This window comes from Balaenoptera musculus, chromosome 5 (assembly GCF_009873245.2).
Source record: "Balaenoptera musculus isolate JJ_BM4_2016_0621 chromosome 5, mBalMus1.pri.v3, whole genome shotgun sequence".
NCBI classification, from domain to species: domain Eukaryota; kingdom Metazoa; phylum Chordata; class Mammalia; order Artiodactyla; family Balaenopteridae; genus Balaenoptera; species Balaenoptera musculus.
Window position 1 is genome coordinate 66,353,275 of NC_045789.1, and position 25,276 is coordinate 66,378,550.

The 25,276-nt window shown below is 33.1% G+C and overlaps 1 protein-coding gene across 2 annotated transcripts in view; it reads left to right on the top strand.

Annotated features, from left to right (window-relative positions):
• CHIC2 (cysteine rich hydrophobic domain 2) overlaps positions 1-11,103 on the top strand; it is a 47,030-nt gene extending 35,927 nt beyond the window's left edge. The window contains exons 4-6 of one of the 2 annotated variants that reach the window (XM_036852002.1): positions 6,182-6,238; positions 6,405-6,464; positions 9,681-11,103. In XM_036852002.1, the coding sequence (XP_036707897.1) occupies positions 6,182-6,238; positions 6,405-6,464; positions 9,681-9,731 (168 nt within the window). In that variant the 3' untranslated portion in view covers positions 9,732-11,103. The other variant, XM_036852003.1, reaches the window with a different exon arrangement.
• The last annotated feature ends 14,173 nt before the right edge of the window (positions 11,104-25,276 follow it).

The following is a 25,276-nucleotide window of genomic DNA, read 5'->3' on the forward strand; positions in this document are numbered from 1 at the left end:
CTTGTGTAGTTATATAGATTTTTAAAATCCCTGATAGTAATACGTTTGACTATATTAGCTTAGTGAAATTCATTTGTCTTATGAATAATTTTTCTAATTTTCTGCTGTCAATCGAAACTCAGTTTTAGTTTTTTGAGATGTTACCAGTATTTTCTGAAAAGTTATCAGAGGTTTGTGGATAACCCCTTAAAATTGTGTGCAACATTTTACATATTGGTGCATAAATGCCTTTTTCATCATTCACAAAGTAGTCAGAGTAACCTTAAAAAGTTAAGAACCACAAGCCTAGTCATACGCTCTTTTTTTTTTTTAATATAAATTTATTTATTTATTTATTTTTGGCTGTGTTGGGTCTTCTGGCTGCGCGCGGGCTTTCTCTAGTTGCAGCGAGCGGGGGCTACTCTTTGTTGGGGTGTGAGGGCTTCTCACTGTGGTGGCTTCTCTTGTTGCGGAGCACAGGCTCTAGGCTCTCTGGCTTCAGTAGTTGTGGCTCACAGGCTCTAGAGCGCAGGCTTGGTAGTTGTGGCGCACGGGCTTAGTTGCTCCGAGGCATGTGGGATCTTCCCGGACTAGGGCTCGAGCCCGTGTCCCCTGCATTGGCAGGTGGATTCTTAACCACTGCGCCAGCAGGGAAGCCCTAGTCATATACTCTTGATTAAACTGTATTTAAGCATACCTTGTTTAAGATTAGTACCTGTAAGTCACTGCTCAGTACTAAGTTAAAAGGGCATTTTTGATACACAAAATATTTGCAATTGTTTAGTTTATCTTCATCTAAAAATAGTACTTTTAACAAACAGTATGAAAAGGATTGTTCTGAATATACTTTAGTGGATAGTTAGTTTATCTAGGTTACTTAAAAGTTAATATTCACATAAAATTTTTAAAAGCGGCCTTTAAGTACAGGAAGGGAATTTGTTTAAAAATCCTTTTGAGGAATCTAATCATATTCTAGTTTGTCTTTTGGTGAATGTAGATTTTTCATGTATCATTAATACTGAGATATGCCATTTAATTTTCTACACATAACTGCAGTATAAGATTTATATTAATCCAGAACAGACAGAGGTGAATCAGGTAATTTTCTCTTAAGTTAAAATAATTATTTAAAATTTTGTATGGTTTCTTTCTAATGACTTATAACTAAGAACATTTTTGTTTCACTTATTTTAATGATTTGAATTTGCACAGATGTCAAAAGATAAGTATAGTTCTTATTTGAAAATACTTAAAAGTTTAAAAAATTATGAATACATTCAAAGCATTATTCTAGCTAAAGCTTAATTAATGCATTATAAACTTAGGAGTTTAAAACTAAAACTTGTTTTAAATAAGACATTGAACATTTGAAATTGCACTTTGACCTTCTGTGATGTTATGAATAAATCCTATTCAAATAAGTTAATTTTAAATAGTTGAACTTTTACAAATAGTTATTAGTGAGCTACCCTATTTATACATTTTGTTAACATATCTTAGCATCTTCTGTTCTAAAGACTGATAAGAATGCCATTTCTTTGAGAAAAATTGAGAGAAATTTTGTTACAGCTTCCACATTAAACATTTTTCCTTTGATTTTAAGTACTTTAAAATCTATGAGATTTCTATTGATTTTATTAGCAAGTTCTAGAAAACTACTTCTTTGAAAAACCATTTTTTCAAACAACTGATTGTGAGTAAATGAATCGTTGGTAGTGAGTATACTGTTAAGTAATAGTGGTAACAAAGTAGGGAAGTAATACATTGAAGATTTTCTAAATGATTTCTTGCTGTCCTGAAAGACTTATTTGTATCTAGTGGCACATAATTTGTTTATAGGGAATAATAACATATTCCTTAGAAAGTATGATATTAGAAAAAAATTACAAAAATGTTTCTTCTAATAATAAGTGAAATTTGAATTTTCAGGAAATCCTAATTTTCAATTGCAGTAACTTAACTATATCTAGGTGTTTCATATGTATTTTTCTATAGTAAGCTTACTCTAGATGCTTCTTTGGAAATTGATAGGGCTATATCATACCTAATATTAATTGTTGATTAATCATTATTTAATTAGCCTTTTATGTGAATTATCCAGGCTATTTTACCTCTTTTGCAGTTTGCATGTTTTGACTTATTTCCACAATTCTACCAAAAATTTAAAGGAACCAAAGGAGTAGAAGCCAAAATTTCTATCCTTCTGTTATTACTACTTACTACTCAAGTTGAGTCTTTTAATAAATAAATCTATTTATAATTGAAATGATGTTTTTAAACCTCTATTATTTTTTACTTTAACATTGCTGAACAGCTATATTAGAACTAGTTCACCAGTGAGAAAAATATAATTATAATTAGCAAGGTGCTGAAATGAGGAAATGTGTAAAAGAAAAAAGTTAAAGCGAGAGCTCTGTGATGAGGGAGATGGGTAGGAATCCAGATGCTTGGAGCAGTCCTTTTCCCAACCAGGTTAGTTGACATGATGTTATTCTCATAAAAAACTTGTTTTGATTACATGGTATGAGTTGGTGATCTTGGTCCTTTTAATTAAGGATAAGAATCCATGATAAAATTAGATTTCGTATTGATCATCTTATGCAGAAGGACTGAGGATTCATTGGTTAAGAACCACTAACCTGTCCTCTCACCCCCAGGGTGTGAGCTCTGAAAAGGATTAAGGCCCACTGTAGGGAAGCTTGCACTGAAGCCTGCATTGCCCTTTCCCCTGTTCTTTCAGTTAAATAGAAGATTTTTAGTTCCCATGACTGTCAATCTGGTGCTTTTCACAAGCACCAAATTCTTTTAAGAAAATTAAGATGACTTATTTTTAGATCCACTGGCCTAGAATACGGAAAGATGATTTTTTTTTTTTGGTACTTCATGTTGACAGACCCTATACTATTGGTTTTTTTTTCTGATGCATATTAGTTTGCGTTAATTTACATTGAATTTGGTGATCGATACAAACTTTTAAAAATCAAGGACAGATTTTTATATGGTTAAGTTTGTTTGTCCAGTAGTAATTACAGAGTTTGGCAATGTTAAATCTTATATTTCATTAGAAATAGCTATCTGACAACCCTGTGGACATAAACTCTTAACTTTTATTTCTAGATTACTGCAATAATAAGGTACTTTCTTTTCATGTTTAAAGGCTTTAAATAGCTTTTATAAATGCTGAAGTGTCATATATTTTTTCAATATCTGCCAAATTGGTATTGTATTTAATTGTGAAAATATATTTTGATTTTGTTAACTAAAATAATTGCAAAGTATTAAACATTCTCAGTAGTTAAAGCTTTTTTTTTTCCCCATTTAATTTGAGCTTTTGTTGTTACTAACAAATAATTTGTGGCACAGTTTCTTTTCTTTCTTTCTTTCTTTTCTTTCTTTTTTTTTTTTTTTTAATGACTGTTACAATCTATATACTTGTCACCTTAGTGTGCTAGAAATGTTCCACTCAGATGAAGGGTTCCTTTCTGGTTTTGTATGTTCTCACCTGCTCCTCACTGTAAATCATTGAGATGTCAAGTGCAATGATTAATTAAGCTGCACGTGCATGTGCTTTTTTTTTTTCACCTGTCAAGCAGGAAAGAAGTCTTATAGCAAGATTAGATGGTGCTAATTCACAGCTATTACTCCAGACTGTCAAGTGTGTAAAAATATTTTATATTTAGATGCTTACTTAGAATATGACATACTACCGTTTGTTTGGTTTAGAATTCTTAAATATTGTAAGATATAATTATTATATCAAACCTTGTCATTAAACTTCCAATTAGAGGCAAAGGATAAATTCAGAATTCCTACATAAATATTTTGGAATTTAAGGCTCATACTTTATAATTATCTTTTATTCAAATGCTGGTAGTTGATTTATTTAAAGTAAATATTTAAGTTTCTAAATTTGTGTGTGTGTATGTATCATATACACCATGAGATCCATTCATAATGAGATTTCTTCTTGTTATAATATAGTATAGGTTTAAAGTTGTGATGAAACGATGATTGTGGTAACTACACTTTTTTCTGTGAGTAATGAATATTTGCAGAATGTAATGTTAAACTTTTAATTTTTATACATTAATATGAAACAAGAGACTTGGAAAGCTTGTTCTCCCTACCCTACTTCTTTCATACCGCCTGCCCCCTTTTTAAACCATCAGTAAAAAGTAAAACCTCAAATTGTATAGTAATCTTAATCTATTATTAAAAGGTCCTAGAAAGGAAGATTACAAGGTAGATTCAGGTTTTGAATCGGTTTTGCCATTGGTTTAGCAGCGGGTGGGCAGGCAGATGCCTGCTCAGAGTAGAACCTATTGCCATTTTTCACCATTGATAGAGTAGCCTTTCAGAGTCAATGAGCTCTGTCAATGTGAGCTTGTCAAGGCTACAACTTCATAGACCTGAGAGGCGGTTTGAGAGGTCAGCCCTTTTCAGGTTCGCTGTGATGCAAATGAACTTTAATGCTTAAACAACTATTGGAATTTTTATGTCTGCTCCTTGTTCTTTTTTCTTCACAAAGTCATTGACGAGACATTCAGTGCTTTTTAAATTGGAAGTTGCATTGTGCTAAAGACCTAGTACAGATTTACGGAGGGCTGAAAGCAGTTAGATCATGTTCTTTTCATGGTGCGATTAGAATCAAATCGATTTCCCTACAGCCTTCAGCATTCAGATGGCAATTTTAACAAAGCTTGGGGGCTAGACAAGGGACAAAACGACTGAACTGAATGTTAATTACACTCTGCAGCCTTATTTTCTTTTGATTTGGGGCTGACTGGCAACTAAATTAACAAAAAGTGTGACCATAACTGCTGCCCTATTTTCATTTAAAAGGAGAGCTGCCTCTAAAAGGCTATCTTTACAAAGAAACAAGTGAGGTTTGCTGATCATTGTTAACAAGGGCACTTTTTTCCTTTAAAATTCTTGCCAAAAAACTGTTCAAAAAAAGTAATGTAATAAATTAGTCATTGGCATATTATTATCCAGGGAGTTAGTTGATTTTCTGATTTTTATGACATAAGCTTAGAAAATGTAAGGCAGTAAGTAGTAGTTATGAATTATAATTGGCACCTCTGACTGTGGTGTGTCTTTAGCATGTTTAACATGCTAAGAGGTAATATGGTAACTAGATTGTAGTAGGTACTTTAAATAAATATTAAACATTTTGTTATGTAACATTCAGGTATTCAAAACCAGCTTGATCCTAACAGTTTTTCACCTAGCTCGTCCTTGTTTGACATGAAGATTTTCATATTTGATGCTTAGTACTTACTTATTTAGTTGTGCCACATTAATGGAGCTGTATGCTTTTTTCCTTTCCTTGCAAGGAAGCTGCAGCTGCAGCAAGTTGCAGTTGCTTCTTGTGGCAACACTGTCCTGTTTGCACCTGCAGCGTGTCAGTCTCATCCTAACACCTGGCACCATGAATTATCCTCCCCTTTATTCCTCCCAAGCAAGAAACATTTCATGCTGCATAGTATATATTGCAAAAATCAAGTGATCTTAAATATAAATTTCTTAGTTGATTCCTTTAACAGTAGTATTGAATAAAGAGTTTGATTTTCAAATAAAACCAATTTTGTTTGAAAACCAACAAAAATGATTGGTTTAAATGCAGTTTTGCCTCTGTTTGAAAATCTTTATCTGTGGAATAATAAACTAGCTTTTAAATTTGGACATTATTTTTAAGTATGAGGTAAAAATTAGTTTAATTTGTTAGCAAATTGATTTTTTTATTAACGTTTAATTATTTCCTTATTAAATTTACTATAAAGGCCCTTTTCATTTTGATAACTAATGTGTAAATAACCTTTGTTTTAAAATATATATATTAAGGTATTCTTGTTTTACTACTTAAGTATTACAACGATATTTTTGAAAGAAATGGGGATTTAAATTTGTATCATTTGGTAGATAGCATTAGCTGTTTAGACTTTGATAGTTTTAATCAGAGGCTAGTAAGTTCGAAACAGTTAAAAAATACAATGCCAAAAAACAAAACCATATCTTTATCAAAATAGAGTACTATTTCTGTTCAGGCTACAATTTAGTGCTTGAATATTGATAGTGTTATAGACCACCCTATACTCAGTCACTGTCTTATACCTCTTTCCTTTTCACACAAAAAGCAGCTGCAAAACAAAGTTTTTCTAAAACCAGTCAAGAGTAAACTTTTTTCTCATTTGTCTTCCAGACACGAAGATCGATTGAGAAGTTATTAGAATGGGAAAACAATAGGTTATACCACAAGGTGAGTACCACAGGGAGCAGCTTCGTACCGTTGGGGTCTGAATTGCACAGTATGGAAACAGATGCTTTTGTTGAACTAAAAATATGAAAGGTGGACAAATGGGTTAGTCTGTGTGCTGCAATAAAATAGAGCTCATTTTTCTTCTTTTACTCTCCTTCTTGTCTAGCTGTGCTTGCACTGGAGACTGAGCAAAAGGAAATGTGAAACGAATAACATGATGGAATATGTAAGTTAAAGGGCTGTTTTGTGAGTTTCTCTATTAAATGATCATTTATTTTGCTTCTGATCTTATTCTTTCCATGATTATTAATCAGCAAAGGTGTCAGGAGCTTAATCTCCTGAGCGCAAGGATTTTCTACGGTTCACAGATGCATGGTTTCATGTGCAAGACTGATTTATAAAGTTATGAATGACTTGAAAACAAGGCTTCACTGTGTTCTGAAAAATAATAAATTAATTGCCAAGATAAAATAGGCTGAACATGTGTTGATGGAGTGTGAAATTTTAGATGCTGTATAAAGAATAACCACAACTTTGGTTACGCAGCAAGTCAGATATGGCTTTTTTATATAATGCTAATCAGGTTTCCAAGTATGGAAGAAAACCTTTCAGTCAAGCCGCTGGAGCTTAAGAAAACTTTAGCCTTTATAGATTTTAACTGCCCATACCTCAGTGGCCTTTAAAGAGTCTTTTAAAGTGTTATTGGAATATTATTTTGTAAAAATTATCTTAAAAGTAAACAAGAGATGAGATGTTGCTTATCCTGTGTTTATTCTTTAAAAGATATCTAATGGGCATGTATATACAATGAATTTTAGAGCTTAGAATGGGATTTAATTTACGGACTGCTTGATTTACTTGAACAGTTTTTCTCCTTTTGAAAAGTTCAGAATACTATAGAAAATTATGAATCTTTATTTATTCTCCCTCGAGCTTGGGTGTTTTATTTTAAATATGGAAAGGTAATATACAAAAATAAAAAGATCTGAGGAAGAGTTAAGTACCTGATACATCATTTCTGACAAATTTTATCTATTCTTTGAAACAGTATAGACATCATAGGTTTTGTGTGTGTGTGTGTGTGTATGTATAAAAGATTGATGAAAACAGTGCTTAGATACTGGAAATAGTTGGAAATTATCATAAAATTTTTTTCTCTGTAGCATTTTCTCTTTCTTTCATTAGCACACAATCAAATCCCATTTCTAGCCTTGAACATAAAAGATATCTTTAAAATGTCTCTTCTTTCATAGAACGGCTCTATTCAGTGAACCAAATAATGTAGATTTTATCATTATCTATTATATTAAGCATGTTAATTTATGATGATAAAAAGGCACTTGATACTTCTTTATAATAATAAAAGCACACTCAAATAACTTGTTTTGAGATTGACCTATGGAAATGCTAGTCTTATATTTTCATCATAGATGGTGAGAGAGTTTATGTACTTTGTGAGGAGGGATGGATATGTAAGAGATTTAAAGGATTTTGTGAAAAAAATATTTGCTATATTTATAAACCCAAACACTAAGCTTAAAATGGAGCTTTTTATTTATTTATTTATTTATTTTGCACATTTCTACATTTACTTTGGAAAGCAAAACATAAAAGTTATTCCCAATACTATTATTTCCAGATAGAACTATAAGAATGTCATTCATTCATAAAATATGCATATTATGTTCATGTTTATTTTTACGATGTTCTATTATTAATTAAAATAAAATAATTTCATTTAACCTTCCAAAACATTCTGAACTTATGTGCTCTGTTTGTAAAATAGTTTCCTTTAATTATCATAAATTTTTAGATAAACACTTCTGGTGAAAGAGTAGTTTAAAAAAAAATAGGAATTGCTTAAAAAATGTATTTTTCTAAGTTTTCTTGGAGAGAGTGTGTGTGTGTGTATATGTGTATGTATATGTATATGTTTGTGATAGTTGAATGGGGGAAAAACATAATTTTAAAAACCCCCTAAAAATAGTTTTGAAAAGTTAAGATAGTGAATAATCTACCATGTATATCTATTTGACCTCAAATTTTATTTAACTTACAGAAATTTCATTTGTTAGTTAAAGGGAAGTAATTCTCCTCGATTATATTTTGAATATTGGAGTAAATCTATGAAAAATACCAACTTGATATGAACTTTTTTTTATTCAGATATGGCAGAGCAGTATGATCTAGAAGAAATGAGACAAGTGGTTAATTTTTATGTGTGGCTTCTGAAGGGAAAAGTTTGTAAGATATATTCTTTAAAAACTAGTAATAATTCAAGTATAGTCAAAGATAGCTTTTATTATTCATTACGTAGTATATACTGTAAAATGTAATTTAATCATCAGATTTTAGAGCTACAAAGAATCTTGTCATCTCTCCAATCCCTTTATTTTATAGATGAGGAAACTGAGAAACAGAGGAATCTAGCTCAAATAAAGAAGCTGGATAGGAAGCTAATAAATATTTTGTAGGCAAATAACAGGTCAGGAGAGTGGCCCAGGGGGCACCAAAGGATAAGTCAACTAGGAGAGGAATATTTTGGAGCCACGTATGGGAATACCTTCTTTATTGAGACAGATCAAAAGCCAGAACTGAAGAGTGAAAATGAAGGTTTCCGGCCCAGATGGCTAAATGTAGAAGAGTATCCAAACGTGGAGGTCATATCAAGACACAGTTTCTGAAAAAGAATGAGGAGTTCATCAAACTTGGAAACTGTTCAAATCAAATAATTTTTTGTTTAGCATCTATTCCATATAGAGTTGGAACAAGAGGAAGAATTGGTTGTAATTTAAGACAGTTCCAAGTTTAGAATAAAAATCAGCTCTGGTTAACTTGTGTCTTTCTGTGTTACTTACTGTGTTTAGTATTTCTTGATTTTCCTTTAGTTTTCTTGTAAAAAGTCTTTTGGAACAAATTTTAACCTTTAATTTTGCTAACCTAAAAAAAAAAAGACTTTTAAAAAAATTAAGAGAAAGAGAACCAACTCTTTTTCTAGAGATCACATATCCTGGTACAGTAAAATGAGACCAACTCTAGGTAAAAGGGAGGAAGCCTGAGGAAGTGAATATTGGGTCAGCTACAGCCACCATAGGGCAGTAGAAAGGGCAAGGCTTTGGAGTTAAGACAGTCCTTTGTTCAAATACTGACTCCACAATCCGTGGTGTTACACTTCTCGGATCATCAGTTTTCTCATCTATAAAATGAGTGTGGCAATACTTACCTCACAGAAAATTGTTAGGATTAAATAGATCCATATAGTATGAAACACTTGGTATGTAGTTAGTTCTCAGTAAATGCTAGCTTCCTTTTCTCTTCATTCATGCATGCATTCTCCTTCTGTCTGTCAGAGGCACTAGCAAAATCATTTTAAGTGATGGAATATAACTGAAGTTTTTTTAAGGTAAAATTTTTTTTAAAACTTTTTTTTCTCCTTCTACAGGTCATCCTCATAGAATTTTTACCAAAGACACCGATTTTTCGACCAGATTAGCATTTACTTTATTTATAGAGACTTTCCAAGTATGTTGTCTTTCCAATGGTGCCTTGCTTGGTGCTCTCCTGGTGGTGACATAACATTGGTTCTACAGAATCGTGTGGTGTTTTTTTCCGTTTTTGTTTTTTTAAATAACCGCATGTTCTAAGTGTGCATTTTTGTCAGACTTCGCAACAGTTATTTCATACAGATGTTTAATACTTAAGTTATTGTGCTCTTTTATGTTATATATTCTGATTTTCAAGGATTACTTTTTTGTATTATCAAAAAAATACATTTGAACTTAGCATAAAAAGTGGCCAGCCTTTTTTATTTTACCACCAAGGTACACACAGTCCTTTATTTATTAATTCCTTAATATAGAAAAAGACCTTTGTAAGGCTCTACTTATCTATTCTAGCAAGCACCCTCTTTGTATTACTTTTCTTGCTTTTTAAATTTATTGTCATTATTTTAAAATAGTAAATTTTCTTTCATAGCTTTTTGAACCCTAACATATTCTTTCTCATACAATTCCTAATGCTCTGTTTACAGCAGAAATATCTGTAACATTATGAAGACGTATCAAAAAGTTTTGAAGGTATTTCTGTCTTCAAAAGTAGTAAGGCAGGATTAAATTATTTTCATTAGAATAGACAAATCCCTGAATGGTATGCATGCATCTAATGGTTACTAGAGCTCAGGATCACAAAATATAGTAGCATTACAATCTGTATATTTTTGATCAAGATGATATTAATAATGGCCTTATTTGGGTTATTTTTTATTGTTTATCAAATCTTGTATACAAAAGTATAGAAATACTCCTTTAAAAAATTTCTAAGGAAAATATTTGTCCCAGTCTAACACAACTGTAGAATGGATATGTGTTTCTGAAAAGTTTTTGAAAGAAAGCAAAAGTTGTAGAATTAAATAAAGTAAGCTGGTGTTTAATACCCCACTAATATTTAAAACAGATTATTACTAAGAAATGAAGGGCATATTTAGTACTGTTTTAGTCCACTAGTTTGCTTTCAGTCCAGTTATGTATACTTTTTTGATTGAGAGTGTGACATACAAGTTTGAGTCAGATCAGTTCGTTTCTTTCAAATATGTACAGACATACACTTTTTTCTCCTTTTGGTTGTACATATCTCCATGCATTTTAAAACTTTCTAAATTTCTGAATGGCCTATGTATAAATTTTTGTTTTTATAAACCTGAAATTATACAAATTTTGTGTGTGTCAAGAACTTGTTCCGTACAACTGTGGTATCGAGCAATAATGTGAATAACTTTTGAAATTATATAAACTATGCTTAATTTGTATTAAGAATTGGTACCACTATATAATACTTTTTTTTCCTTGTATTAAATCTTTTAAATACCAGTTTCATTAATTTATATACCTGTATTTTTAGAAAGTATTTATTTATACTTCTCCAAAGTACTACAATTCTATGTAAATTTGGATAGTTGAATGCCAGTATCTTATATCCTATATTGGACATTAGGAACTGTCTTAAAAACCAGGACATTTTTTTTTTTTTTTTGGTCTGAGATTTATTTGTTTCCTTTGCCTCCCAAAACACCAACTTGAATTTATAAAACACTTTTCCTATGAAAAGCTCAAAGTACAAAGGATTCATACACTTCTCACTTTATTTACCTTGTGTCTTGGGTGTGTCCTATCACCTTAAAGTAGTGCAAATTAAAAGGTAATGCTGTTCGGAAACTCTAGTATTCCTCTGTGGTTTCCCTGTGACAGATTATTGTATGGAGAATGCTAATTCTGCCTCAGGATTCCGAAAGAACAGAAAAATATGATGACTGTGTAGACTATGCAACACAGTTTTCCAAATCTAAAATTTTGTAAATTTGTAAAGCACCATATTCATCAGCTTTATAGGAGAACTATACCTATTTAGGCATAATTTTTTCTCCTGTTATTCTTCTTTAAATTGTAATTTTGACATTATTATATTCCCATAAGAATATTGTAACAGTAAGATAGTTTTCATACTTGATAATGTTAAGTATAGGATTTTTTAAAACTTTCCTAATTTTATTGAGAAGTATCAACATGTCAGTTGCTTAAAGATTCCCTAGAAATGGGCCCTCTTATATTTCTAATGAATATATAGAGAAGAGCTGTGAATGCTTAATATGTGGCATTACCATAAGCCAGTGATGCTGTGAGGAGTTAGATTTTCACGCTTGGGTTTTCATCAGTACCCCCCAGTGTAAGCCCTCTGGTTTACCCTTTCTTGAATCATGAATTTAAGTGCCCATGTTTTACTGGAAATTAGGAATGTCAGAGATGCCTGTGTTATGTGAACATTAGTCCAAAGAAAGTGTTTTAAATGATGATCTTTAGTTTCTGTTTTCTGACTTAAAGTTTGTGAGACATGAACCATAGTACTTGTAAAACTGGCCAAGGAAAGGTATTAGCAGAAAATCTAATGTTTAGATTTTACTTATGATCTTTGTTCATATATTACTGGCATTTTACAATTAGTCCAGTATTCCTTTGTAGAAACATTCCTTTATCAAATAATGTACTTTGCAAACTTTATTATACTTTAGTACATGACTTTTATATACCTGAGTTAAAATATATACTCCAAAACCCAATGACTACAGTAAAACTGAAGTGACACATTTAGCTTTTAATAAAGGTAGATATGCCGGTCTCTCACAACTTCACCTATATCAAATGGTCATCAGATGCTTTTTTAAGACTTTTTAATGACTAGGTTTCATCCACTTAAAATATAAACATGTAATTTTGGCCTAAAATCAACAAGTGTTCAACCTTGAATACTAGTAAACAATGATATCCTTTTCTTACTAGAGAAACTAGTTTTGTAACAACTTTCTCCATGGTTGTATTTTCAGTGTTGTATGTAGAGAGCTTCTGATTGCTTCTTTATGTTAATAGACACAGGCTAACCGTATATAAAATCTTGACAGCATTCCCTATCAATCTTGGTTATAAAAAATGATAATAAATAGTAACATGTACAGTTGGATCCATAGTTGCATGAGTTCAAACTATACTGGTTTAATATTTCGTATATAAAGTGTTTCAACTTTTATGGTATTTGCTTCACAGTTATAACCATTAGCTGCTTGCCTGATGTTTCACTGTAAATATTTGCTTTGGCTCAGCTCTTGGTCAGTAGTACTAAATCAAAAGTACCTTGTGTTTGAAACTGTCTTTGACTGAATTCCAGCATCTAGTCCTGGACTCTATTTCCTTCTCCTATCCCACTGAAGTACTGTGGGTCCTTTTGCTGCCCTCCTGATGTCCAGAGTCTTCACCCAGGTGTGGACATAGTTCAAAATTGCCTTTCTATCTTCCTTCCCCAAAGCTCCCAGTAAGAATGTTAATTTTTTGGCACTCTTAGCTAGGTGTTTAGAAAGCCAGTTAAAGTGAGTCAGTCACATTAAGTGATGAATGGCTGACACACTGAATTCTGCTAAAGTGGTACTTGCATTTTTAAAAGGGAATTTTTTAACTTAGATTTCCAATTGGTACAATGGTACAATTGGTGTTTTCCTTTTCAATAGACCCTATCAGTCTGGACTTTCCAGGAAGGGAGTAATAGAAATGGTTGCATATGGGGCTTCTCAAACCACTATTTCTGAAGAAAGCTGATTTATGTTAGTATTAGGGTGGAAAGAATAGGCTCAAGACCAATCCCAAACCAAACTATTGGTTATCCCATAATAGTTTGTGTTTAAATAAATAAAGCAACTCTTAATTTTCCATGGATATAATAGCCAACTTTATGTTTTTAGGATCATACCTTTTATATAAGCTGAGATTTGAAGGAGATTTGTCTTTAAATCTTGAGTTACCTTGTTCTGTACTTTTACAAAGATTTTTAGATGGTAATTTAGGAGAAACTTAAATATTGTTTACATTATTAGTCATAATTTTGTGTACTTGTTTCTGTTAGAGGGAGCAATAGCCCCCTACCCCTGCCACCTCCCCATGGTAAATTAAAACAGCAGAGGTTGTTTGTAGCCTTAATAGACAGTAATGAAAACAGAAATTCAGATTGCTGATCCTGATTTTGAATTGATTTCTGATGTTCTGCAAGATCATCAAGTTACTTGGCATCTTTGCTTTTCATCTCCACAAAAGGAGGATACTATGACTACCTCATATTTTTTAATCATTTATTTTGCTGTTATTAAGTCCTATATAGAAGTAAGTAGCTAGATGTTTAATAGTAATGACTGAGTAGCTTTTCTGACTTATTTACAATATCAGCAGAAACTTGAGTTATTATCAAATTTTGCTTTTAAAATTAAAGAGAGTGAGTACTCCCTATATATACTTATAGTAATGCTTTGCTTGTTTAAAAGTCAGGTAAACATTAAATATAATATTTGAGAAAAGTTTCTAATAAGACCTTTTAAAATATAGTTACACCTCCAATATTAAAGTAAAATTACACCTTTCTTTTGGTTTGTTTTTTAACATTTCCTTTACTTCATAAAAATGGTGCTCTGAATTTGAGAATTGACTGCTTTTTTCTCCTCATGAAAAATAGATAGTATATTGCTTTCTTAGCGCTTTATCTCAGAAATATTTCAGTGAACTAACTATACCAGGTAATACTTAATTTTGGCAGATAAGCTATCTATTCCTTTTTTTTTTTTTTTTAAAGAACCATAATGTCGACCAGCCTTCAAGAGAAGATAAGTAACAGGTTGGTGTTTTGGCTGCTCTCCTCTACTGGACCATGATGTACCCTCAAACTGCAGATTTTTCTCTCTTATTATTTTTCCTACTGGTTCTTAATTTAGTAAAACTGGTTCCAGTTCTTCTCAATATAAATGCTATATCGATTTAAAATGTTTTAGAAGAAAAGCACATTCTAGTTCCTCAAGAAACCTTTTGTACTAAATAAAAGACCACCACCTCTTCCTTTTCTTCCAATAGCAGCTTGTTTAACTAGGTAATTACTACAATCTCATTGCATTACCATGAAGTCTTCATAAACAGGAGTTTGTTTTAACTGAAGTTGTCAAATCCCTTTAAAGTCTCTTTCTTTTTACATTTGTTAGGGCTAGTGACATTTTGACCTCTCAGAAGAGTTAAGCATTGTAAAACTGGCAGTGGAAAGCAAGGTAGACATGATTTGGAAAGCAATATGCTGAAATCTACTGTTGGAGAGAAATAACTGCATTGTTATCCTACAGTTTGGTTTACAAAGGGGCAAGTTATGCAATGGCCAAGAATTGCCCACAGCTTTATGTATTACAATGGAAATTATTTTTTGAAAGAAAAATATTGTTCTAGATAGAGTTTTCCCCTGCTATATAATGTCCTTTGAGAAGATAGGAGGCTACCTTGAATACAGTATTCTTCTATTTATTTTTTATAATTTAAGTGTGACAAACAATTTTAAAAAGTACCAAATAAAGGATTTTAGGAATTTGTTCCTATGTCCTTGATGAGCATGGAATAGTTTACAAATAAAATATCAATAATTCATCAGAAATTTTTGATGGGTGAGCAGTTATGCAGACCCAAGAGGTCCCTATTAATTATGCTTTCAGGTAATTCTAATTACATTCAGCTAAGTCTAGTAACATTAAAAAAAAAATGAATACAATTTTGGTAAAATATGCAGTTGAATTTTAAAGGTGTGTATTATATTTTTCTTTCATTATTGAGAAATTAAAGCCATTGTCAAACGAATATCATCTGTTTTTGTTAAGATGAGATTTTTCTTTTGGTTAGATAAAAATTTGTTGGCTTTTATAATTGTGAGGAAATCTGTATTTAAGGTGGCTTAGTTTTTGTTCCAGTGTAGGTTGCAGTATATTTAGTCTTGCAAAATTAAGCCTTCACTGACATGGTTTTCCTAGTAAACAAATGGAGACCTAATTTGAGCTAGGGGATTTTTGTTTTGTTTTGTTTTTAACTTTTACTTTGCTTGCTTGCTTTGCCTAGTTGAGTTTTCATTGTTCGTAAGTGAGTCTGTTGTAACACATGACTTCAACACATGATTACATGCTCAAAACTGAAATATGGGCTAATTCACAGCATTTGGTCTCTGAAGACTATAATATGTCAAATAAAATTTTAAGCCAATTTAGGTGAAGTTGGAAAAGGGAGTCTGGAATTTAGAGATCAAATCACTTTAAAAGAAATTGACCAAACTTAATAATGTCTGTTGAAATGACCATGTGAATGAATATACATACACATATTCCTTCTGTAGACACAACCTTTACAAGTATCTGGGGATAAAATATTTGACGTTATGAATATGAGTTTAGGAACTAGGAGCAATAAACTTACTAAAGAAAATTTTATATTATTGTGTTCATGAACTTGCTTTAGAGTTGGAACAAAGAAGAGGAAAAAATACAACTTACGTATTACCTTTTTTTTCCTCCAAAGATCTTATTTAAGTTGTCCCTAAATTTTTAAAGCCAATACAGCTATTAAGGTTTAGCATTGGTTTTTCAGTTTTTAGGGGGAAGCAGATAATTCTAATCACTATCCCTGTAAATATACACATTTAGCATTTAGCTAAAGTTTATCTGTTGCATTGTATCAAATGACTGTTTGTCATACAGACTCTTATTTTTTTCATCTTACTTGATTGACCCAGGTTCCAGTGCAAACCTTTAAAAAAAACAGTTCCATATATGTGGAAAAAAGTGTATGTGTGTGCATATATACACACACAATTCTAAGATAAAGTAATTATAACTAAGACATTATAACTAAGAAATTCACTAAGACATTTCTGCAGTAGGCAGTAGAGATGCTTTTAACACTAAGACATTTCTGCAGTAGGCAATAGAGATGCTTTTAAAACTCCATCACCTGGATTGCTATAGTTAAAATGACAATTGATTCTATTTGAAACATTTAAAAACTAAGGGAAATTTTGTGTTTGTGGATTATTTTTATGTTTCCTTGAATCATCTCAATATTGTAGTTTTAAAAGAATTGATTTCTTATTTTCTGAGTTTTTATTCTTCTACTTATTTTTTTTTTTTCATCCTGACAAGAAAAATGCAAGAGTTCTCAGAAGTAAATGAAGTTTCCCTTTTCACAGGTGGAGACCTAAGCAAAAATGCCATTACTGCTTGCATTAGTTACTATCTTAGAATCCATCACAGAAAGCCCAAAAGATAGCCCAACCTTTTGTACCTACAGTCTTAGATATTGTTAGATAGCCATTCAGTTTTCTTTACATTGTGTGTGAGATGAATATTTCTTGAGACTTTTTTGTTTGCTTTACTAAAGAAATCAACGAAGGAAAAAAAGTCCAAAAAACAAAACAAACAAAAAACACCCTGTAACTCATGTGAAGCATGCATGGTGTTGTAATTTCAGTTTGCAAAGTGGTGTGATACAATGTTGCTGAGCCAAAAGCACATGATAGATTTAATGTAGCCAATTGTGTACTTTTGAAAAAAAGAGTAACTGTTCCCTGTGAGTTAATTTTGGATTTTTTCAAAATCTCTCTTTTAGGCTTTGTGCTGGATTCTTCCAGACAAATGCGTATTCCATGTGGGCCACTGTTCTGCTAAATGCTCTCAGTTCTCCTTTTGCAATCAAGATTATGTTGCTAAGGAGATTTTGCTTTTATTGGTGCCATTGATTTGTGTTAATACGTTTTGAATACCTCTCCGTATTCTTCCATAGACAAGGCCAAAAGAAAAACTTCCCCGAGTTTCCCAATTTACATTACAAATGGAGCGGTGGTGTAATGAAGCCGATATAAAGTGGGCAGTTGAAAGGGAACTAAAGAAGGGCACTCAAGTGAGAAATGAAGAAATGTGCTGAGTGTAGTCTGTGGGCTGCCTTTGGTCCAGCTGCAGGAACTGGCTCGGGCCATAGGTAGAGTGAGTGAGCACCTCCCTCTGCAAAGACCACCCACTTTTTGGAGCCCAAGCTGGCATACCATAGATTACCTCATTGACTAATATAGGGCCATTTCAAAAGTGAGAAACTCTTCTGAAGTGGCAAAGAGATTATTCTGTCTCACCCAGAAATCTCTTCTTGAGTCCTTCCTAGAGCATGACGGAGGCTAGACCTCCTATACATTATGACTTTAAGTTATCCTTTAAAGGAAGCCTTATGGATGATTGTGAGGACTAGCATATTCAAGTATTGCTGGTGTGTGTGTAGGTGAGAAGGATGTTAACTAGATTAAATTTAAGGTTTTAGTTATATGCTTCTTACTTTGTATCATATTCTAGACTCCAAAGACCGTCTTCTTAAAAAACTCAAATGTTCTGCGGTGAATGGAAGGAGAATCCAACTTGACATGTTTTACTTGACAAGTAAATCAGTGATTTACTTACAGTGTAGTATCTGAAGGTGCCAAAGAATACCTTTGTGGCCCAGTCATACCTTTTAGTGGTTTACATTGTTCACACAGTCTGGTGTTAACCCATATGGTTTTGTTCTGTTGGTCTTTTAATCAAAGCACAAATACTGCACGGATATAACCTGAAGAATTTTTAGACATTTTAAATTAGAAATGTCAATATATTAGAAACTATGAAAAAAATTGCTACACAAGTCTGAATAAATTAAGAATTGATCACAAGGAAAGCATCTCAAGTGTTAAAAGAACAAGCCTGCATTATTTAGAGGTGAAGAATGACTTGTTTCTGTCAAAATAATTTATTAATTACTTCAGCAAAATAAAAGTCTAAGTTATCAGTCCTTTAATGTTGTATGATCTGGTCGAAAAGCATAAATTGCAGAGGCATTCTGCCACCAGTGGGAAATAAGAAATTTATAAAAACATCTGGAAAGGAAATCTTTAATTCCTGTATTTATAGTGTCTCCTCAGTAGGTTTTTTTCTCCAAAAGATACTTGTCAGCTACTGTGCTTCATGGTTAAAATACCAGTTTTCAGACTAAATGTGGTAAGAATTTTTGTCATATATCCCAAAATCTTCATGTACTGTACTTCTGCGTTTTTTTTCCCTGTAATTTTTTTTTAAAGCTTTTAACATTAACTACAGCTTAAAGACTAAAGTTGAAAAATACAGGGATGAATTTATATTTTCAACCTGGTATTTTTGGCTGTATTTGTCAATTTCTGTATTAATGATACCATTCTTCCATGGTATAATCTTAAATTTAAGAATTGTATTATAGGTAAAAGATAATGAGACAAGTAACACAAATATTTCTGTACTATATATTGAGAGCTTTTTTTTTTTTTTTCCAAGTTGGAATTTAATCTATTGAAACTGACTTAAATTACTTCAAACTTATGCTTGAAAAGACTGACCTGAAGAGGTAGGCAAACCTGTTTGTGTACGTAAAGCATAAGCAATATAGTTTTACTCTGAGCATCAAACATGTAACAAAAACTAATGAAGCTATTTTCCAAAGATAGGTAAAGTTTACCAGAGGCATTCTAAGATTTATGAACTCTGAAAAACCAGCTCTTCATAGTTTTCTGTTTGTAACATTCTATACCTGCTGGAAGGTATTTTTGTAAAAGAATGTAAGTGTAAGAAGTCAACCATTCTTCCCAGATTGACCAATATTTCTTCTATCTACTGTTTAGAGCAAAGATGAGTTAGATGATCTATAAATACATGGTGTGTGTTTAAATACTATCAAACCCATCGACAATTAATCTGCACTAGGAGAGCCTTGCAGAAAGTATGTGTGTAGGAAAGCACTGTCTTCTTTTCCAATTCTGTCAGCACAGGGTCTTGCTCTTTAGCCATATAGACCACATCCATTTTTAAAAAGATAGAATCTCAGAGCTGGAAGAAACCCCAGTGGTACCCAATGGGGATGTGCCTTGGAATCAACTGGGGAGTTTTTTGTTTTTGTTTTTTTCAAATACACTTGTCTGTACCGTCCCACCCCCTACCACCCCCATTAGAATTGGGAGGAAAGTAGAACGTGTATATTTTGAAAGATTTTTCTCAATTATGATGACATCGTTCTTCCCCATTCTAACCTTATAATGACCTAAGGAGTTTGTCATTTATCTGTGCTCACAGATTCTTAGTGACAGAGCTTATGGGGGGGGTGGGGGTGGGGGAGACTTTCCTGCAATAAATAATATAAATAGAATCTTCCTTTTTGCAAACTTAGCAATTTAAAAGAAATCCTAAAAGCTGTCATTTGAAATCCAGAAAGCGTTATCAAAATTGATTCTTTGCAACTGAAAGACTATCACCTATGCCTAGAGCACCTAAAGGCAAATTGTTGAAGAGAAACAACCCAAAATTGCTTATCTCGCTAAGTGGTGAAATTCTAGCTCTATCTACTGTCCAACCTGAGAACTGTGACTTAAACATTTAATTATTTATAGCTGGTCCGTGTGAAAACATTTAGAATGGCTGGCTGGCAGCCTACCAGACCCTGAGTTAAACATTCTACAGCCTGACTAGACTGCTGGGTAGCCAACTTCACATCAGATTAAACACATTCTCTTCATGATGAATAGCTTGGAACCCAAAAACTTGATTTCCTTACAAAAAAATGCAAGGGGTGTGTTGTTTTCTAAGTTAAAATTATTTTATGTTTTACTGCCACCGTTCTATTTGTGATTGTCAGAAGTATTTTCCTTGGTGGTGGTGAGATAGAAGAGAAATGGACAATGAGGGACTTTTGGTACTAATAAAATTTAAAAAGGACTCCAGCAAGGTTGGACACAATGCAGCCTAGAGGTGAACATTCATGAATTTTGCACAGAAAAAATTTACATTTCATTAACATTTTAAATTACAAAGGCAGGTCTACAAATACCGATTTGTGTGCATGTGTGTTCTCATTGCATTTTCCAAGCAAATGGTGAATAATGTAATGCTAACTATATTCTGTTTCCTTACCATTAATTTCCCTTTTTATTTTAAAGTGTAAGCTAACTGTAATGTGTAGTAACATTAATTTCAGTGAGCCGTACTTTACGTTGATCTATGGATCTATGCACGTAAGCTCTGTAATGTTCCCTTATGTAATAAATGCTTCTTCGGGATAATGAAGGGTACTCTGAGCATCATTGCTCAGCTATGTAGTAAACCAGTTCTCCACAGACTTGCCATTCTAGTTCTGCATCCACATGAATAGAAATCAACTCTCTTGATAGTGAATGACAATATGAAAATGTAATATTTGATGATGAACTTTCACTAGATAGGATAGAGTTCAGCTCCAGTTGCCATTCTTTCAAATATGTTTTTGGGAAATTTATGCTTTGGGAAAGTCTGTGAAATTACAAAGAATCTGAAAGGGTTACAGAGGAAATGGTGGCTAACTATGTAATGAATTGAAATGTTGGAACTAGGAATTGTGCTCAAGGGAGCTGTCTGTCCAGCAGGCTGCCAGTTGAGAGTAATTGACAAGCAGGTGCCTGAAAAAACGACAGGAAAGGCCTATTTTTAGTTATTGGCATCAATAATAATGACATTATGGCTTTAGGCCATGATTGAAGAAGATATTTTCTGAGAGTAAAGTAGTGTATCATGAATTTAAAGTGTGTTAACTGTTCAACTGCAGGAAGTTACAATGTCTAAAATTTTTTAATGACTGAAAGCCCTTCGACCAGAATCTCTCATTTAAGAACTTGTTCTTGCGCAGTTTGAAATTTTAGCAGCTTAAAAAAAAAATTAGCTTTAGATATATTTTTGATAAAGGAAAACTGTAAAATATACTTTAAAAATCACAAAATGTTTACTACTTTTATGAATGTGTTTTTTCATTTATTGAATGTTTGGAGCACTCTCAGAAATTACATAGTTTTGGAGTTCTCAAGGAAGCAGCCATTAGTGAAGAATATTGATACTGCAGGATTACTGAACTCTTGACAGTTACCTTTCTTATGCTGTCTTCTTCTAGCAGTATGGAGTCCCTATAACTATGCTTCAAATGTGCTATGATTTTTTTTTTTCAAATGATCTGATTCTTAAATGCCACATTTTCAAACATGAAAGTGTAACTATGAACAATTTCTTGGTTATCTCCTTTGTTTCCCCATCGAACTACACTGATTTACTCATCAAAATTGCATTCTTGAAATGAATTTGTATCAGGGTCACAAATGAAATTTATTAAACCATTCAAAATCAACTGGAGAATGTTTTTAATTAAGAAGATGAAGTACAGGAGTTAGCAATGTTGAAACCTAGATTCTTAAATAGTATGTTAAAATTTGTTTTAAGTATGCTTTTGGGGTAATATTTAAATAGCTTAAAACAAAAGGAATAAAAGAAAAATAATGTTTGCTTTTAAATAATTCAAAGTATTGGCCAGAGATAGAAAGTCAGTGGTAGTTCTGCCTTGAAATAATGCTTAGATTTCAAAATTTGAGTTTTATTTTTATGTTTTGATTTTTTACAAAAAGGTTATCTTGCTTTCTTCACAAGAGTGTTTAAGACTTTGAACTTTTTGAAACTGCTAGATGTAATAAGTTTTTAAAACAAACACTGTAGAAATAAAGAGAATGTCAAATATATTTCAAACAGGATAGAATTTACTATTATAGCAAATCTGTTTACTCACAAAATGGCATTTCAAAGATACCTCTTAAAAACAAAAGGGGAAAACAAATTTTTAAAATTTATTGTCATTTTAGTGCCACTTTAAGCATATGTTTTGACCCCAATTTTATTCTTTACAATTTTAAAATAGATGATGGTAATCCTTTTTCCTTCAACAAAAAAGGAATCCAGCTCAACTTTTAAAATCTACTTTTAAAAGCTGCCCTGTTAATACACTTTTCTTCATAGGATTGTCCATCACGTTTAAGTAGGTAAATAAGTTGCCTCTTAATTATTTTATACTAGCTATATGACTTTATTTTCATTACTTTCAACAATTACAACTTTAGCTTTAAGGAATACTTTTATCAATTTTTTTTGCATCAATTCAAAATTCAGAAGGTACAAAAGACAGTGGTAGCTAGTTTCTATTCTCTTCAGTTTGCTTCCACAAAGTGACCGTTCTATGGTGAGTCTTTTTGGTTTTATTTTTGTTAGTATTTATTTTCCTTTTAGTTATCAAAGAGATTTATTTCTGCAGTATGTTCCCAAATCATGTTAACTGCTAATCCTGGAATAGCAGATGAAAACTTCCATAAAAAATATATGTTTAGGGCTTCCCTGGTGGCGCAGTGGTTGAGAGTCTGCCTGCCAATGCAGGGAACACGGGTTCGAGCCCTGGTCTGGGAAGATCCCACATGCCACGGAGCTACTGGGCCCGTGAGCCACAACTGCTGAGCCTGCGCGTCTGGAGCCTGTGCTCCGCAACAAGAGAGGCCACGACAGTGAGAGGCCCGCGCACCGTGATGAAGAGTGGCCCCCGCTTGCCGCAACTGGAGAAAGCCCTCGCACAGAAACGAGGACCCAACACAGCCAAAAAATAAATAAATAAAATTAAAAAAAAAAAATTCAAATGAAACAACCTTTTAAAAAAAAAATATATATATATATATATATATATGTTTAGTTCCAAGATAAGACACTGCTGTAACGTAAAGACCTGTTGAACTTCTGTTCCTGGGTGAGAAAAATAATCCAGTTAATATCTTCCAATCCACAATAGATCTAGGAAAATAGTCTGAATACCAGTTGTCCACCATCATGGGTAATGTGCAGATTACTAAATCATTAATGTAGATTTCTTTAGTACCAGGTAACAGAGCTAAACATATGTTACTAATGAAATTGGAGACGTTTGACTTGTTCTCCTTAATAGTGACATACTCTAAATTGGTTTGGTTAGGGAAGGGTGTAAAGAATATGTGTTAAGCTTGGCCTATTCCCCAGCATTATGCCAAGTGCAAAGGCTATCAAGGGAAATAATATCACTCTACTTCTGAAGAGTTTAGGCTGGAGAAATAAACACGTAATGTGGTATAATACGTGCCAGTAATCAAGGGAATTACGTGGTACGGTGGGGCTACAAAGAAGCAATAAATTTTGTATTGGGTGAGAAGGTCAGTGAAGTCCTCGGAGGAGATAGTCATGATGATTTTGAAGGATCAGTTGAAAATGGACAGGTGCAAAGACAGAGAGGGATATAAATAAGTTGCATTAAAAAATGGGTTCTGGGCTTCCCTGGTGGCGCAGTGGTTGAGAGTCTGCCTGCTAGTGCAGGGGACACGGGTTCGAGCCCTGGTCTGGGAGGATCCCACATGCCGCGGAGCAACTGGGCCCGTGAGCCACAACTACTGAGCCTGCGCGTCTGGAGCCTGTGCTTCGCAACAAGAGAGGCCGCGATAGTGAAGAGGCCCGCGCACCGCGATGAAGAGTGGCCCCCGCTTGCCGCAACTGGAGAAAGCCCTCGCACAGAAACGAAGACCCAACACAGCCAAAAATAAATATAAAAATAAATAAGTAAATAAGACCCGGTGCAACCAAATAAATAAATAAATTAAAAAAAAAAATGGGTTCTGCATGACTGGAAAATAGGGAAAGACTATCTGGTATGTAGTAATTATCTCAAGTTAATGAATTATGGGAAAACATCAAGAGATAAGGCCAGAAAAGGGAGAAAGGGCATGTGTACCATGCTGAAATTTTTACTCTAACCTGAAGCTATTGAAGGATTTTTAGGTGATTGGACCCGATCAGATCTCTCACTGAAGAACTCACTATTTTAACAATAAGACCAAATAATAGGTAAGATGGAAGAAATAAAGATATAGAAAAACAGATCTGACTTTTGTTTAACAGAAAGACTAACCTTCTGACAATTCTGGATAATTACCTGGGACATTATCAAGGAATCTCTGGAGTCAAACCTGGACTCTTAATTCTGGCTCTGCCACTTTCTGGCTATTTGACCTTGGAAATATTACTCAAGTTTTGTGCCTCTGTTTTCTCATTTTTAAAATAGATTTATAATAGCACCTGTTTCAAGAAATGGCTGTGAGGATTAAATAATGTAATGCATATATTCTATTGACAATGCCACCCAACCTAAGATTACCAGGAACACATGAGGAGTTGAACAAAATTGGGTTAATTGTTGAAACTAGCGCACACACAATGGGATATCGGAGCTGTTACAATCAGAGGGTGCTGAAAAGACCTTATAAGATTTGGGCTCGTGTTTGGTGATTTGGAAGAGTTCAAGGAAGCAAGAGTTTGGTCTGGATTGCATCCTCTCAGGAAGTGGGATCATTTTATGATTGGGTATCTTAATGCATCTTGTTTAGATGGTGGGAAGAATGAAGGGAAGTTAAAGCTGTAATTGGTAAAGAAGCAGCAGTCACCTAGTTTTAGGTGGAAGGGGGGATATTTGGTATTTTGTGCTTTGCACTGTGACTTGGCTTTTTATCTGTGCTTAGACAAAATTATGAAGAGGTCTTGCCTGTTTGTCTTATTTCATCAGGGTCACAGAGTGACCTTGCCTGATATTGATGTTCTGTGAGATTAGATTTATGTTCAACAAGAGAATACCAAGACCTAGCTGATAGTAACAAGCCAGTTCCCAGATGCCAGGGGGCTGCTTTTCTCTTCTCATCACTCAGCATGCCTATCATAAACTTAAAGCTTAAAAACTATTTCCTAAGGAATTGTAATATTGAACCCAA